At 38.6% G+C, this 15,934-nt stretch overlaps 1 protein-coding gene across 1 annotated transcript; it reads right to left on the reverse strand.

Moving 5' to 3' along the window:
* Nucleotides 1-4,305: 4,305 nt before the first annotated feature.
* On the reverse strand, nucleotides 4,306-8,690 carry LOC141613208 (oligopeptide transporter 4-like). Its single transcript, XM_074431949.1, has 6 exons — nucleotides 7,633-8,690; nucleotides 7,269-7,366; nucleotides 6,020-6,592; nucleotides 5,486-5,738; nucleotides 5,222-5,404; nucleotides 4,306-5,139 (listed from the first exon to the last, which is right to left on the reverse strand). Exons 1-6 carry the CDS (start codon nucleotides 8,164-8,166, stop codon nucleotides 4,525-4,527), a joined length of 2,256 nt encoding a protein of 751 aa, XP_074288050.1. The 5' UTR covers nucleotides 8,167-8,690; the 3' UTR covers nucleotides 4,306-4,524.
* Between the last annotated feature and the right edge of the window lie 7,244 nt (nucleotides 8,691-15,934).

Here is a 15,934-nt window from a genome sequence, read left to right on the forward strand (position 1 = left end):
GGGTCTCTTTCTTTTAGCACTTTGGAGGATGAGTTCCAATGGATCAACTTTTGAACCTGCAAGCATACATAGTCTCAGACGACAGAATGCTTAAACATCAGCAAAAACAGCATGCAAATGAAAGTGGTTGCAGAAACCCTACCAGAAGACATACTGTGGGCTGATTGAGGAGGATTGGAGGAAGAAGCAGGTGAAAAACCAGGAAGCAGGTCTGGGAACTTTCTCTCGTATTCGTAAATGCTTTGAACGACTTGCTGCAGTGTGGATCTTGGCGCCAATACGGGTAAGGTCACATGGGCCTGCACGAAGACGATGAAGTAAGCTAGTAAGCAGCGAGATAAAATAAATCAGGCAACAGGAGGCTACTTACTCGAAGTCAGAACCCATTTCTCGAAAATATAATCGGCAGAAGGCTGGATGGAGTCCTTCCTCACGTAGAAGAAGTCCTCAAACCATTTCTCATCACGGGATTTTGACGCGTGTCTGAAGGGAGCCTCTCCATGGCCCCGAAATGAGAACTGACCCCTGCCCAGGGATCTGATGTTGTACATGTGGACCAGATCGCCCAGAGTGACAGGTTTACCAGTACTCTGACCAGCGGCCAGAGAATAGAGAAGAACTCTCCAAATGGCAGCAGAAATTTGTGTCATGGCGAAATTGTTGGTGAAGATGAAATCTTGAATGAGTTTAGGGAAAGGAAAACGGAGGCCATATCTAAACGGGTACAGGTAGAAACTAACCCACCCTGGATGGAGGGCGTCAGCTTTTTGTCCCGGTTCGGGGATGGCAATATCCACCCCGTCACCAAGACCAAGCAGATTCTTGATCGTAGGAATGTCGGCCGGAGTTAAGGCGGAATCACAGTCATGTGGGTGCTTAAAAAGTCCCCGAGAAGGGAAAGTGGGGTCAAGATTACGGTCAGAGGGTGTGGGGGTTGACGAGGATTGTCGAGTTTTACCCATGGTGGAGAGAGAAAATGAAGATTAAAAGAAGAAGAGAAGATGGATTACCTGATGATGGAAACGGGGAAGGGGAACAGTGAAGCCGGCGAGGAATGAGAGAGAAGGAAGGTTGAGGGTTTAAAAGAGAAGAATTTCTTGAAATGATTTGAAGTGATTAATGAGAGTGGAAGAGGAACGTTGGAGTTATAAAGAGGAGAGAGGGAGTAGGGTGCGAAGAAAGAGGAGTAGGGCGGCTGGAAATGATGGATTGCATGGGAAGGAGTAAAAAGACGGCGTAGGCTTTTTAACATTTGGTTACGTAAAATTCCTTGTTCGATACTTGAAAGCGTACTTCACAAGAAATTTGGGGCAAACTGTTCGCTTAACAAAGTAGAGGCTATGGATAGAAGGAAGGGAGCCCGCGGTCAAGGGAATGGGGAAACGGGCTTAAGAAAGATCAGGAGCCCATCATAGAAGGCGCTCGCATTAAGGAAAGAAGTGTCAGGGAGAAGTTAGGGAGAAGTCAGGGAGATTAAAGAGAATTGGCAAGGGACTCCGGGTTTGGAAAGAGTCCTTATGGAAATTATATTTCCTTTCCATATTCGAGGTAGGGTATATCTAGGGTTCTTACCCTATAAATAGCCAAGGAAGCAAATCAAGAAGGACATTCAACACACCATATTCAAGACATCCGCACTTACGCATTCACATCAAATTCCACAACATATTATCCTCGAGTATACGCTCACCTGAGATCTTGCAGGCCTGATACCTTGCGCCAGCGAGATTAGCATAACGTTACCATTGTAATCATCCTCCTATTTGTATAGTGCAATACTTGGCAGGGTACCGTCCCTCCCGCGGTTGTTCTCACATTGGGTTTTCCGCGTCACCAAATCTTACGTGTCAACTTACATTACGCACTTTATTTTTATTTATTCACATACGAACGAACATACATCAAACCAACGAATATAGACTACATTGACCCTAATTAATCGACTTGGGTAGAAATACCTAAACAACTTACCTTTCAAATATCTCAGAGTTAAGATTTCTCACAAGAGATTGACAAAGGGTGACTGTAACATTCTTGTGGACAGAATGATTAGTAGACTTAGAGGATGGAATAGTAGGAAGATTTCATATTCAGGAAGGCTTGTGCTAGTTAAGTCTTTGTTGGCTACTATCCATAACTATTGGTCCCAAATTTTTGTTCTCCCTATTGGAGTGATAGACAGAATACAAGCTCTCTGTAGGACTTTTCTATGGGAGGGAGAGGATAATTAAATAGTCAAAGGCGCCCTTGGTTGCTTGGAATGTACCGTGTCAAGGCAAGGAATATGGTGGCTTGAAAATAATTGATAGTAAAGTGTGGAATGTGGCAAACTAGTTTGGTGGTTAGCTAGTAAACAAGATCATCTTTGGATCAAATGGGTCAATAATATTTATCTCAAAGGTGCTCTCTGGTTTACTTATGAACCAACAAGATATAGTTCGTGGGCTTGGAGAAAAATCTGTGAGGGGTTAAAAACCTTATAAAGTATGGATATACTAATGGGAAATGGCAAGGCTCTGAATCTCCTTACACCATTGCTGGGGGGAGGATACCAGTGATTGATGACAGGATCTGATGTTAAAGTTTCTTGGTTTAAAATAGTTTGGAATAGATATAGTATGCCAAAGTGGGTGTTTATAATGTGGTTGAGACAGCATCAAACGCTACTTGCCTTTGACAAACTGAGGAAGATGGGTTTGGATGAGCCTTCTGTTTGTTATCTGTGTCGCCTGGAACCTGAGAATCACCTTCACCTGTTCCAGCAGTGTTGCTATGCTAAAAAAATGTTATCAGTTACTTGGAGATTGGTTGCAAGCAAGTGAACCTTGTTGCGACGATGCTCTATGCTTGCCAGGCAGATTTGTATAGCTGCTGTTGTGGGAGTATCCTATGGATTATGGAGAAGTAGAAACAAATGTAGATTGGATGGGTATGTTATGCATCCTGCAAAGCTGGTGTCTCAAGTTAAAGAAGACTGTAAAAAGAAGAGTGCATGGCACTTTCAAAGGGACTATGATTCAAGATGTTAAGGAATGGTGCAGGTAATATGGTCTAGCTTAAAGTTGTTAAATGTCACTTAGAGTGTTTATTTTATTGTCATTGATGTAGTCTGCTAGTTGGCGGGAAATTGATGATGTAATGGTTGTACGAATTCTGGTTTTCACTTGAGCTTAATGATACTTACATTTCACCCAAAAAAAAAAAAAAAAAAAAAAACTTTATAGTTTACGTTTATAAAGCAAACATATATAAAACAAACGTTCACCTAACAAAAGATAAAGCAAACGTAAATACGTTTACGTTTACTTTATAGTTTACGTTTATAGTTTACGTTCACCTAACAACAGATATGAACAAAAGAAAACAAGCATTGACATACGTGTATAAAGCAAACGTAAAAGCTTTATACACGTATGTCAATGCTTGTTTTCTTTTGTTAGATATTATTAAAAATTATAAAAATTTGATATTCATAATGCACTCGATAAGACAATTTAAATAAGATCTCACATGACTATCTTTTATGTTATACATTGGAAGTTGTATTGAAGATTCTTCTCACTTATGAATAGTGCCCAAAAAGCAAACGTAAACAATTCAATGGAACGGTCGGAGGAAGTATAAAATTGCCCAGAGCCGAATCATTGTCGGGTCAATTTGTGTAAGACTACATTACAGAAGAGTTAGTATAAAACGGATTATTTATAAGTGCTTTTTTCACCTTCTTATGTTGCTAGCCAAGATTACGGTTGTGTACATCCGACCCTCTACCCTGCAATTTGTGGGAACCCTTTAGACACAGTTGTAATAATGTTGTTTATGTGTGGATAGTGCTACTGCCATCTCTGAGGTTATGATGATATTGTGCATTTGTTTCTTGCTTGTACTATTCTCCAGGAATTCAGTGATGGTTCACCCAGTTCGAGCTTCTTCGTCATACAAATGAATAAATACAGCCAATGGATTTAGTTCAAATCAATCCATTATGCATGGTCACTGGTACTGCATATCTCTCTATTCCCACATGTATGATGGCATTTCATCTGTCGTTGATGCGATACTGATTTTTTGTATTTCTATTCACTCCCTTCGTCTCAGTCATTTGCTTACTCAATTTCTTTGTGAGAGGTATTTTAATCAAAGTTAAACAAATGATCGAGACGGATGGAGTATTGTTTACTTGTTGTGATGCACGTAATTTCTGTGAATTTTGCTCACACTATCTAGCTTCTGAGAGTTCCTTAGTGGAAATGAGTACAATGAGCCAACACAGCCATTTCACTAAACCTAGTTACGGAGTATTAACATTACTTAACACAGTTCCTTTTAATATGGAGTACTTTATATTCGGAATAGTGAAAAATAAAGGTTGTTTCAGTAGGGCAATAGATCGAAACACGAACAAATTTCTGATTTGGTGACTGTTCTGTTACTAAAACTTGAAATGAGGTGTAAATACTAGATATTCGTCGCTGTCTCACACCGCACGTCACTAGCTAGAGCCATATAGAGAGTATATACAGATTAGTGAATAGGACATGAGTCAACCATTATGCCTTTGGCTGTCGGACAACCTGCGAGATTGCAGTGCTCACCCTTTGTACCCCACCAGGTCAAGTTTTTATTCTCCATACCCAGAGACAAATACAACACAACGGCCATGAAAGCAACCCCAGCATCCAAAGCTGCAGAAAGAATGTAATTATATCTTTGCCACCAATGCTTTCTGTAACGGAAGATAAAGCAGTTGAAAATTGTTCCAACTAGTATCCAGGCATTGTAGTTTAAAGCTGTTGCTGGTGGCAAATAAGCTGTAGCACCAAAAAGTACCGGGAGATTGATCAATGGAATCCATGATTTCTTAGGAAATTTCTTGTGGAAGAACCAAACTATCAAGGGTCCTAGTGCACCTACTAGGAAGAACCAATTAAGGGCTTTATAAGTTCCAAGATTTCCGAAAATCCTTTTGGGACCAGCCAGTCCCCATATTACCGAGGCATCAAAGAATAAATGATAATTAGCGCAAGTCCAAGGACTGCCAGGCGGAAGCAGAGTTGTATCGCATATATTGTGAATCGATCCAAGCATCCACCATGCTACTGATAGGTTGACTGTACCAGCTAGAATAGTTCCTACGAACTAGAAATCATGGAAAAAGAATTGCAAGAGTTAGACATGATTTTTCGCAAGACAGAATGGAACTTGATTTTTCATTTCATACCTGAACCAAAAACATTGATCGTGGCGGGATCTTCATGTAGTGTCCCAGCTTGAAATCGCTAAGGAAAGAAACGGCTTGTAACATGCTATTATAACCGTACACTTTGAAGCAGACATTGGCTAATGGTCGTCCTGGTAGTATAACTCCCATTATATACTCCGTTATGATGTTCAACCCTGGTGTCTGCATTTGAAGCATAAAACATTTTTCACCCCACGCGTTGTCTGCAGATGAATGTTAAATGAATTTTGTTAATCCTGTTACCTGATTTGTGGTGGCAGATATGATGCTGATTGGAAGAGTGAATACGAAGGCGATGGCACAAGCAAAGAGGAGAGCCCACCAAGGAATTTGAACATCATCTTTGTAGACGATGCAGAGCACCAAAGAAACTGCTGTAGTCACTACAAGAAGTAGATAAAACCACCATGATGGTATGTCTTTATAGTTCTTCATGAGTTTTGTGTGAATATCCTCCTTTCCTTTGTATGATTCGCGAAATCTTTCATACATTTCTCTGTTAGTTGAATAATTGTACTACATGTTAGCTAGGCTGGACATGACAGTAATACAAATTTATTGTTGCTTTTGTAAAATACTCAACCAGTCCGTCTCATTATAGACGGCCACTATCCGCCTATAGCTATAGACGGATAGTGGCCCTCTCACAAAATTAAAGTGGGAGGGCAAGTGGGGCTATCCATTTCCCACCCACTTGGACTACCCACTTTCATTTGTGAGAGGGACATTATCCGTCTATAATCCGTCTATAATGAGAATTTGTGATAGTAAGATTACCTTCCATAGAATAAAGCGACGTGAGTAATAGTGGCTGCTATGGCAGCAAACCCAAAGCCATAAGTCATAGCCAAAACCAAGCTCATATGAATTTGCCCTTGCTTCGCATACTGTGTTTGATCTAGCTCGAAGTGTTCGTTAACTATAGCTGAAATGTTGTAAATCTGACCTTGGGCTGTGAACAAGTTTGCAGAGAAAATGGGAAATGTTTGAGCATTATACATATTCAGTCCCCAGTACGCGATGGGGATGAATATGTACAATATAAAAACATAACCTACGCAAATGTTGGCAATAGCAAAGAATGGTGTCATGAGAGGGCTGTATAAATAGGATGATACTACGGACCAATCTAGCGTAATGGCTCCTAAGCCAAGGCCTTGCATGCCAGAACCAAGTTGTTGTGCTGTGACCGACTTTGAAAATACCCAGCACACCCATGATATGTTGCTAACTGTTGTGAACAAGTAACCTGGGACAGCATACCAGACAAAGCTGCACACAAGCATGATCACGAAGAATTTTCCCCTTGTTATACGCCTCTCTGACATTGCATCCTTCTCGTGCAAGGCCCTGCGTCAAACAAATTCACATTTAGGAGATAAATGCGCACACACCTGCCCAATCATGGTACAGTCGGGTCGGGTTTGGGTCGGGTCGAGTCATATCGGGTGAGCATGCTCTTTGGGTCGGGTCGGGTTCGAATCCTTGTCAGGTCGGGTCATTTCGGGTCAAGTGATATGTCGGGTCGGGTAACTTAATCGCATTACTACAATTTTTTACCATTAAGTTTAGTTTTTAACCAATTATTTGGTTTAATTACTTCATTACTAAGTCAAACATATTAATTTAAACACAAAATCACTTTCATTTTGATCAAAATTAAGCTTAATAATTGTCGGGTAATCAATTTAATCGGGGCAGCATTGGGTCGGGTCAATATCGGGTCGGGTTGGTTTTCGGGTCACAATATTTTCGGGTCCTATCGGGTTTGCTCGGGTTCGGGTCAGGTCAGACTTGCCAGCTCTGCCCACATATATGGTTGTGGGGTCTTGAGACCCCACAGCTTTTCGACAATTGACGTTTTTAATCATTAAAATTTATCCGTTTTGAAAAATTTATGTCTGTAAGACCCCGTAATAAAAATGATTAACAATTACATTAAAATAAAGGTAAAAGATTCTGACTCCGCCACTGTCATAGTATCAAATTGAACAACTGCACATAGTAATGAACTAAATTGACTCACCTAAAGAGAGAGACTTGTACGAGAGTGTTAGGCCACCACATTTGAGCCGGTTCCACTACGTACTTCCGCATCAACCCTGCCCAACCATACCCTAATACCTGAAATATAAGGCATCACTATATAAGTAGCACGGTCTAGCTATTTGGTGGTCCTTTTCAAGGTTACCATGTGAATTATCCATTTATCGTATTGCGTCATTTCATATTTTCACTGCAATTTAAGTTACGTACTCCTAAGTCGTTTTTTTTTTTTTTTTGGCAGCAGTAAAAAAAAGTTTTTATACAAATGGCATTTGACTCCTATGTCGTAATGTGCAGGTAACTAACTGTTTTTTTTTTTTTTTTGTTCTGAAATATTTACTTGCCTGAGTGGTGATAATGAGGATCCAGCCAACAAAGAATGGGATTTTTCGCTTATAGTAGGCCTTAATAATACTGACTATTCCAACGGCATAAGCTGACCCATTTCCGAAATCACTCCCAGCGTTAGCAAATATAGTTATCAAGACATGCTCCTTGATATTAAACGGGCCTGGGTTTAGGGAAAACTTTCGGGATCCAAATCCGGGAATTTGGAACTGGGTCTTAGGGAGGATAGCAGCCAAGAAATGACCAATTGGTAGGGAGGCTATTTGGACCGGGATTTGGGTTATGATAAGGGGCTCCGCTCTATAAGAAAAGAATTGGTTTAGAAATGAGAGGAGGCCACATGATAATAGGCCGATGAACCACATCCGGAAAGTCCATATGGGTAGGGTTGGATCATCAGTGTTGTTTACAGTTAACCGAACCTCCTCTATTGGGGATATGTCATCATCATTGATATCCAATTTGGGCTTCTCTGGGTCGAGTTCATTGGTTCGGGTTGTAGCTTGCGTATTTTGTTCCAATGAACCCATGGTTAATTTAAAGGGGGTTAAAACTTAAAAGGGTGTACCGTATTTCTTCAGTAGTCTAAGAGATGTTTGAGAGGAATTTATAGATGTGTCATGGGTGTGGCTGGAATGCTTTCTAATAACGACATGGTAATTTAATTACCGTACAAAAATTATGGGAAATGATGTTTAGTACTCCGTATAATATAATTGGTTTCTTACAGTACAAATATCTACTGAAAGAATGGCAGCAAGCATATGAGCTGAGATGGCAAGCGAGGTGGAGTGAAGCAAAGTCGGCAAGAGACGAACAAAGCATACATGAGTGAGTGTGATGAGAAAGGGAAAAGGTGCTAATTCATGGATGAGTTGAATGAAGAAAGCTTGTGTTGGCAGTGGTTGAGGGATTTTTGACAGGTATATTCTTTATAGTTTATATGCAAGAAAACTGTTAGAAAAATCAGCATTATATTCTGCTTGAATGAGTTGATTAAAATGTGTAGAAGTGATTATTCATTGGTAAAACTTGTGCCCTTGACTAATGCTTTATTGAGTCCATACTTGTCACCTTGAAAAGTATGGTGGCAGCTCTGGACAGAGGGGTGAGTAAGTTTAGGTCCCGACTGGACAAATGGACCGGACCGGACCATTTGGTCTGGACCAAACTCGGACCGAATTTTTTAGGTCCGGTCCTCGGTCCTCATTTTTTGAGTTTTCGGTCTTCGGTCCGGACCAACCCGGATATTTTAGGTCCGGACCAAATGGACCGAATTTTATGTTTCTAAAGACTATCATTAGAATATTATAAAGGGTAAATTGATAACTTATACCTAGTATAACTCGGTTTTTCGAATCTTATACCTAGGATAATTTTCTTTTAAAATTTATACCGAAAATCCTCATTTCTTTTATACTTAATACCAAATATAAAAAAAAGACATAAATTGACGGTTTTGCCCTTATTATTTAAGCCACCACCCCCATAACATTAATCATTACCTCCCTCTCTCATCCACCACATATACCCCACCACCACCACCACCACCACCACGACCTGTCCCCTCCTCTGCCTGCGCCACCACCGGTGTCAGACTTCCGCCGCCGCATATGCTACCCCTGGCCGACTAGCAAATTAAATAACCACATTCCACAACCCCCCAAACTCACGACCCCCATCCTACACTACTCCACTACTCCGCTGCCGTCGTCACATCTCCGTCGCAATCCCCATCTAAACTACTCCACCGCCGTCACCTCACTGTCACAACCCTCATCAACGCCTCACGTTTTGCCTCGTCAAAAACTCACCAAACTAAAACTCTTAACACTACTACCTACCAAAGAAAAATACGGCCCCGCCACTGAAACCGCATACCCCATCCTCAAAATTCATTCTTTTTTTATTTAATAAATTCTCCAATTGAATACACGTATTCCTTTATGCGATTGATTTTCGACACAGAGGACTCGTCGGATCTGGCTTCATTTGACTTTTCTTTTGAAAAAACCATATTTCAGCGGCCGGGATGGATGGGACCTCATACCTGATCCAAATGCTGCTTCTTTTGAATCTTCCTTTGCACGCTTAGATCGATCATGTTGTTACGAATACCCTGAACGAGCAAAGCTTACTTGACCGACCTTAAGGCTCTTTGACACCGTTTTTTAGTGTGGGGGAACGGATTAATGTAGTGGGGGTCTGGGGGAGAGTTTTCTGGGAGTAGGGCCGTAGGGGTTATGGTTACGGTACAAGGGTTCAATTTAATATGGGGTGAAGTTGACAGAGATGTCGTCGGGAGGAATTTGGGCACGGACGCCAGCGGAAGGTCACTTGCGGTGGTAGCCAGACATCGGAGTGGTGCCGGCAGAGGGCGAAAGTGAGTGGTGGTGATGGGAGTATGTGGGGGTTAATGGGTTAACTAGTATAGTTCCCGTGCTACAACACGGTATTTTTTAGATTTGTTTTATAAAGAAATTTTCTTATTAAATTAATTGCATAAATTAACTATACTTGGAGTTTAATGTTATAATGTACGGAGTACTAAATATAATCTTAGTACTCCGTACAAATAATGCGTATATAATCTTAGTAAGGGGTAGAAAACGAAAGTTTTAATAAGTTATTTTTGTCTGAAACTGTTTTTACTTTACTGTTAAATGTTATATCGTTATAGGATATGACATAAAATAAAATTAAGTGATGTAAGAATTAAGATCTAATTAAAATGCGTATTACCTTATAACGAAAACAGGTAAAAACAGTATACTACGCATTTAAAAGACAATTTACAAATAATTAACTAATATTTTTTATTTTTATTTTTTATTTGTAATAAAGAAAATACATAAAAATTTGTTACGTCATTTAGAAAATCATATTTAGAGTCTAACTGATGAAAGATAATACTATAAAAAGAAGATTTGCGTAATTTTAGAGTGTAACTGATGAAGGATAACATTTATGGAAATGATTGTATACTAATAAATTAGGGATAATAATTGTTTCTTGTAAAATAGGTAAATATAAATGTAATATTGTTACCATATATAGTTTTGAGAGTTATTTTCTTAGGCGGGAAAACTACTAAGAGTTTTTATTCTCTTAGTAGTAGGGGGGATGTGGTGGGCAAAAGTGTGGTGATGAGTAAATAGTAAGGGTAAAATGGTCAAATCGTGATATTTGGTATTGAGTACGAAGGAAATGAGGATTTTCGGTATAAGTTTTACAAGACATTATAAATTAATATTGAGTATTTTTTTTTCTCAAATACAATCGTCTAATTATTCATCGACATTTAATTTAGTGAAACTTAAATGTAATTATCATATACGAAATAGTGAAAGAATTAGTTTTAGGTCCATTTTGGTCTAAGACCGGACCGGACCGAATATTTCGGGTTTGGTCCGGTCCAAGACCGAAAGTTTTAGGTCCGGTCTTCGGTCCACAAAAATTTTATTTTTGGTCTGGTCCGGTTTGGTCCGGTCCGGATTGATCCGGTCTTAGACCGATGCTCAGCCATTTACTATATTCTTCTCATTTACTTTTACGCAGTCTCCAAGACACCACTAAAATGGGAGTGTCAAATTTCATTAAGATTCACACTTCAGTCTCATCTAAGTTTATGCACATTAGATTTTGAAGGGTTTTTTGTCAAACACAACCTTTAAAAAAAAGTTTTTTCCAAACACCACCTTTAAAAAAAAAGTTTGTCAAACACAACCTTTAATAAATTTTTTGTTGTCAAACACGACTTTTTGGCTAAAGGCCTTAACATTTTGCAATGGGGGTAACTTCCAATTGATGTTTGGGATAGCAAACGATGTCGGTTTGAGGTATTCTTGGACTCGTTGGAAAGGTGGAAATACAAGCTTTCCATGGGTTATCAACACGATGGTCAAAGGTGGCCTTATGTGGGGTCCATTGCTGTATAAAGTAAGGCTGGTCGGAGAGATTAGCGAGTGGTCGGGGATTTTTAGTGGGTCTTTTAATGAGGTTATGGTGGTTTGTTTAGTCTGAAATTCGGTATGTAGGTAGCGGGGACTTCAAGGTTGGTCTTAGTTGTGTTGTTTGTGGTGGTTGTTGGTTGCAAGTGGTGGTTCGAGGGGAGTTAATTTGGAGGTAAAAAACATTCAAAAGAATGTCAAAGTATGATTTTTTTTTTGGGTCAATTAACTCACCTCAAACCACCACTTACAGCAAACAACCACAAAAAACAACACAACTACGACCTACCTTACACTCCCTTCTATCTATATACCAAATTTCAGACCAAATAAAACACCATAACCCCATTTAAAGACCCACGAAAAACTCTATGACCACTCGCTTTAGAGCTAGCCTCTCCTACCATGCTTACTTTACACATCTATAGACCCCACATAAGGCCACCCTTGGCCATCGTATTGATAACCCCTGGAAAGCTTGTATTTCCACCTTTCCAACGAGTCCAAGAACACCTCAAACCGACATCGTTTGCTATCTCAAACATCGACTGAAAGTTACCCCATTGCAAAATGTTAAGTCCTTCGGCCAAAAAGTCGTGTTTGACAACAAAAAAATTTTTAAAGATTGTGTTTTACAAACTTTTTTTTTAAAGGTGGTGTTTGAAAAAAAACTTTTTTTTAAAGGTTGTGTTTGACAAAAAACCCGATTTTGAATATAAGCTTTGTCTGACTTTTCAATCTTAGCTCATGTTCACACAAATCTATGTTGCCCAAATTTGTGATCGTCTAGCATAGCTTAACTCAAGATGTTGACATTTTACCCACTAATGACTAGTCACTTTTTGCATACGGGAATATTTGTGAAAATCCTCGGAAAGAGCTCTGTGACCGTAAAAGAGAGATAATTCACCTTACAAACGCAAGAAGGTTTTTACTCCTCTATTCTTAAATACAACTCAATAACTCGGGGTTTGTTTTTGTGAAAACGTGCACTACCATTTTCGATTCGAAAATAGTCTTTGATTAGTCCTGGATTCGAATCTCACAGGCATTTTTAAGTTGAAACTCATGTATCTACTAGATTAGTCGTATCATATGCCTACATCATTCCTTATGGAATACGGAGTATGAAGGCTTGGAGAAAATAAAGTATATCACTCATGTTTTCACCTTCATTTTTATGCAAGTAGGAATAGTTAAATTACGCATTTGTAGTGAAAAATTAGCGGCGTCTAACACCTCGTGCAACCACGGGCGGAGGAACCGGACCTTCGGTTTTGAACACCGAATTTACAAGCCTTATTGATTAAATTTAATACAAAAATCGAAGTGTAGTACCCTTGTGCATTCATATTTGGGGCCTCATTTTTTCTCGGTACACCGGACCTCTATTTATTTTAAGACGCCCCTGTTAAAAATAGATGGTTAGTTACCACACTTACCAGCTACGGTTAGGGGGCGCTTGTAATTTGGAGAACCTTATGACTTATGAGGGTAGGGTAAGGCTAGGTTCGAGGTAAAGGTTGACTCGACCTAATATGACCTGACTCTTACGACTAGGGGGGAAGTTCAATCCACCATTGCATGATCCGCATGCTTATCGTTGCACACTCACTATTGTCCCTAACTAATTTGATATGGTTTATAATAAACCAGAAAATTAGGTGGACCCAAAATGATTCTCATGACCGGAATTTTTGCAAACCATAAATAACCCGATCCAAACTGACTTAACCCACGGACCTCACCAGATTGACTCGTTAGCCTGGTTTAGGGTCTTGCTGGTATGTTCTTAATGCTTGAGAATGGATCTAACATAATTGCATGAGTAATAAGGCCCTGTTCTTTTGGACTTAAAGTCTCTTAATTTCAGTTCACTTCAGATCCTATAAGTTTAGTTCAGTTCAGTTCAGATCCTATAAGTTCAGTTCAGATCCAATAAGTTCGATTCGATTCGATTCTATAAGTTCGATTCGATTCGAGATCCTATAAGTTCGATTCGATCCTATAAGTTCGATTCGATTCGATCCTATAAGTTCGATTCGAAAAAATTCAGATCCTATAAATTTAGTTCAGAAAAGCTATATACGGAGTATTGTTTTTAAGACCGATACAAAAACATTTAACATTAATTATTCGATACATACATTATTATTTTTAAAAAAAATCACTCCTCTCATTAATAGTTTCAGCGTCACAATAGATTTGGGCATGTTTGATAAAAAACGGAATAAGGCCATGTATTAGGTACGAAACAACATAGTCAAAAACATTTGGCGAGGCAATGGATCCGTTGTTGAGAGTGATAGTGAAGATGAAAGTGATGAGAATTATGATAATATGGAAATAAATGGTTAGAAAAAAAGATATAATATGTGATTTATTTGTTATCGTAATGTAATCGTAGTATAATGTATGAACAAACCAATACATATAAAGCGGAAAAATGTTATTATTTTACCTTGTGTTTTAGACTATAATTTTTTTTTTATCAATGTTCTCTCTTTTTGCAATAATAATAATAATAATAATAATAATAATAATAATAATAATAATAATAATAATAATAATAATAATAATAATAATTAAGTTAAATAAAATAAAATAAAATTAAGTTAAGTTCGGCTCCTATAAGTTCAGTTCAGAAAAGTTCAGATCTTATAAGTTCGATTCGATTCGAGATCCTATAAGTTCGATTCGAGATCTTATAAGTTCGATTCGATTCGATCCTATAAGTTCGATTCGATCCTATAAGTTCGATTCGATTCGATTCGAATCCTATAAATTGATTCGATTGATTAGATTCGTTTCATCAAAAAAACGCCTAAGTGAGCCATTTCTATCAAAAGCTTGGTCTAATGACGATTGATGAGTGATGATTGACGATTGACGATTGACGATTGATCAATGGTTTCAGAATTTAGTTGGAATTTTCCAGTCCCACGTTTACACCTAAAGGCCCAAAAGTCCAAAAGTCGGGACTATTCAACTAAAAACTGAGATATTTCTCTTCAGTTTATATTTCAAGTCGAACAACATAGTTAACTAACCATTTTGACAGTGAAGTTATCGACCCGAAACTTGACAACGAGCTCTCTTATAGACACAAGAATTTTGCAACGTACAACCAATGAATAAAAGCCAACATGAATATTTAATACTTACTTCCTCTGTTCCATTGAATTATTTACGTTTTCTATTTTAAGCCTTTTCATTTAATTGTTTACAGTTGAATGGAACGGATGAGGAAATACATGGTCGTGATGGTATGCAATATTAGATTTGTACTCCGTATTAAACACAAATTCTCATTTGTGACGGGTACTATTCCGTCACAAGCTTGCGATGGGCCAAATATGACCATTTAATGAAAAAATGTGACCATTTTTTTATAGGTAACATTTTATGAACAGTACTTTAGTGGTTACATTTTATCAAAAAGTGATCACATTTGCCCATCACAAATTGTGACCGTCACAAAGGAGAATTGCTGCGTATTAAATAACAACAATTCAAGTTGTTCGTAGCCAAATTTATTAGGCCTGTCTTAAGTCTTACAAGCATGATACATTGATATTGATCAATTTGACGGATTTAGAGTGATTAAAGGGCATAGACCCGTTGGTGTTGTTAGAATTAATCCGAATAGAGACCATAAACTTCATACTAAATTATTCGGTAAATACTAGATGCAGAAGCGTACCTGATTACATGACTAGAGGTTGGAATAAACCGCATGAAGGGACGGTCTTCAGGATTAAGTCTTCTAGTAGACACACATACCACAAAGATCTCTCTACTGATGGGATGCTGGGAGATTAGGTTATTGTGTGCTACCAGGGACCATAACCCAGGTGACTTATATATAGTCTCATTAATCTAATGCGTCCATCATGCATTAGTAACCTAATGGGTATCTACACAATTAAGATATCCGGCCCATACTTTATAAGACGTAATTAATATGCCCGTATTATATTATCCAGATAGATCACTATATTGGAGTAAACTTAAACGATAGCAAACAAATACAATCTGTATAATAGTGTGTCCATATAAATAGTATTGGACCCAATATTCTTACAATCTCCCACTTGGGTCAAATACAGATACGATGTGACACCTGAAAAATTGTATTTATTTTATAACCTTACGCGTTCAACAGTGCTATCAACATTCCAACCGTCTTATGCAATTCGGTCCATCAATCATACTAACATAGGATCAAAGCGGCATTTGCTACAGTTTGTCGTAACAGGACCCTCAATGGTCATGTATGCCAATATAACCAACGACATGAATCTAATATAGGTGCGTAGCATGGAAACAACATCCAAATGTGATCCAA

Source organism: Silene latifolia, chromosome 11 (genome assembly GCF_048544455.1).
Source record: "Silene latifolia isolate original U9 population chromosome 11, ASM4854445v1, whole genome shotgun sequence".
NCBI classification, from domain to species: Eukaryota; Viridiplantae; Streptophyta; class Magnoliopsida; order Caryophyllales; family Caryophyllaceae; genus Silene; species Silene latifolia.

Excerpts from the sequence above, each read along its gene's own strand:
- LOC141613208 (XM_074431949.1), bottom strand. The coding sequence starts at position 8,166 with ATGGGTTCATTGGAACAAAATACGCAAGCTACAACCCGAACCAATGAA. Across the intron at positions 6,593-7,268 it reads GTACAAGTCTCTCTCTTTAG|GGCCTTGCACGAGAAGGATG; the intron begins GTGAGTCAATTT and ends TGTTTGACGCAG. Across the intron at positions 5,405-5,485 it reads TATCTGCCACCACAAATCAG|ACACCAGGGTTGAACATCAT; the intron begins GTAACAGGATTA and ends CTTCAAATGCAG.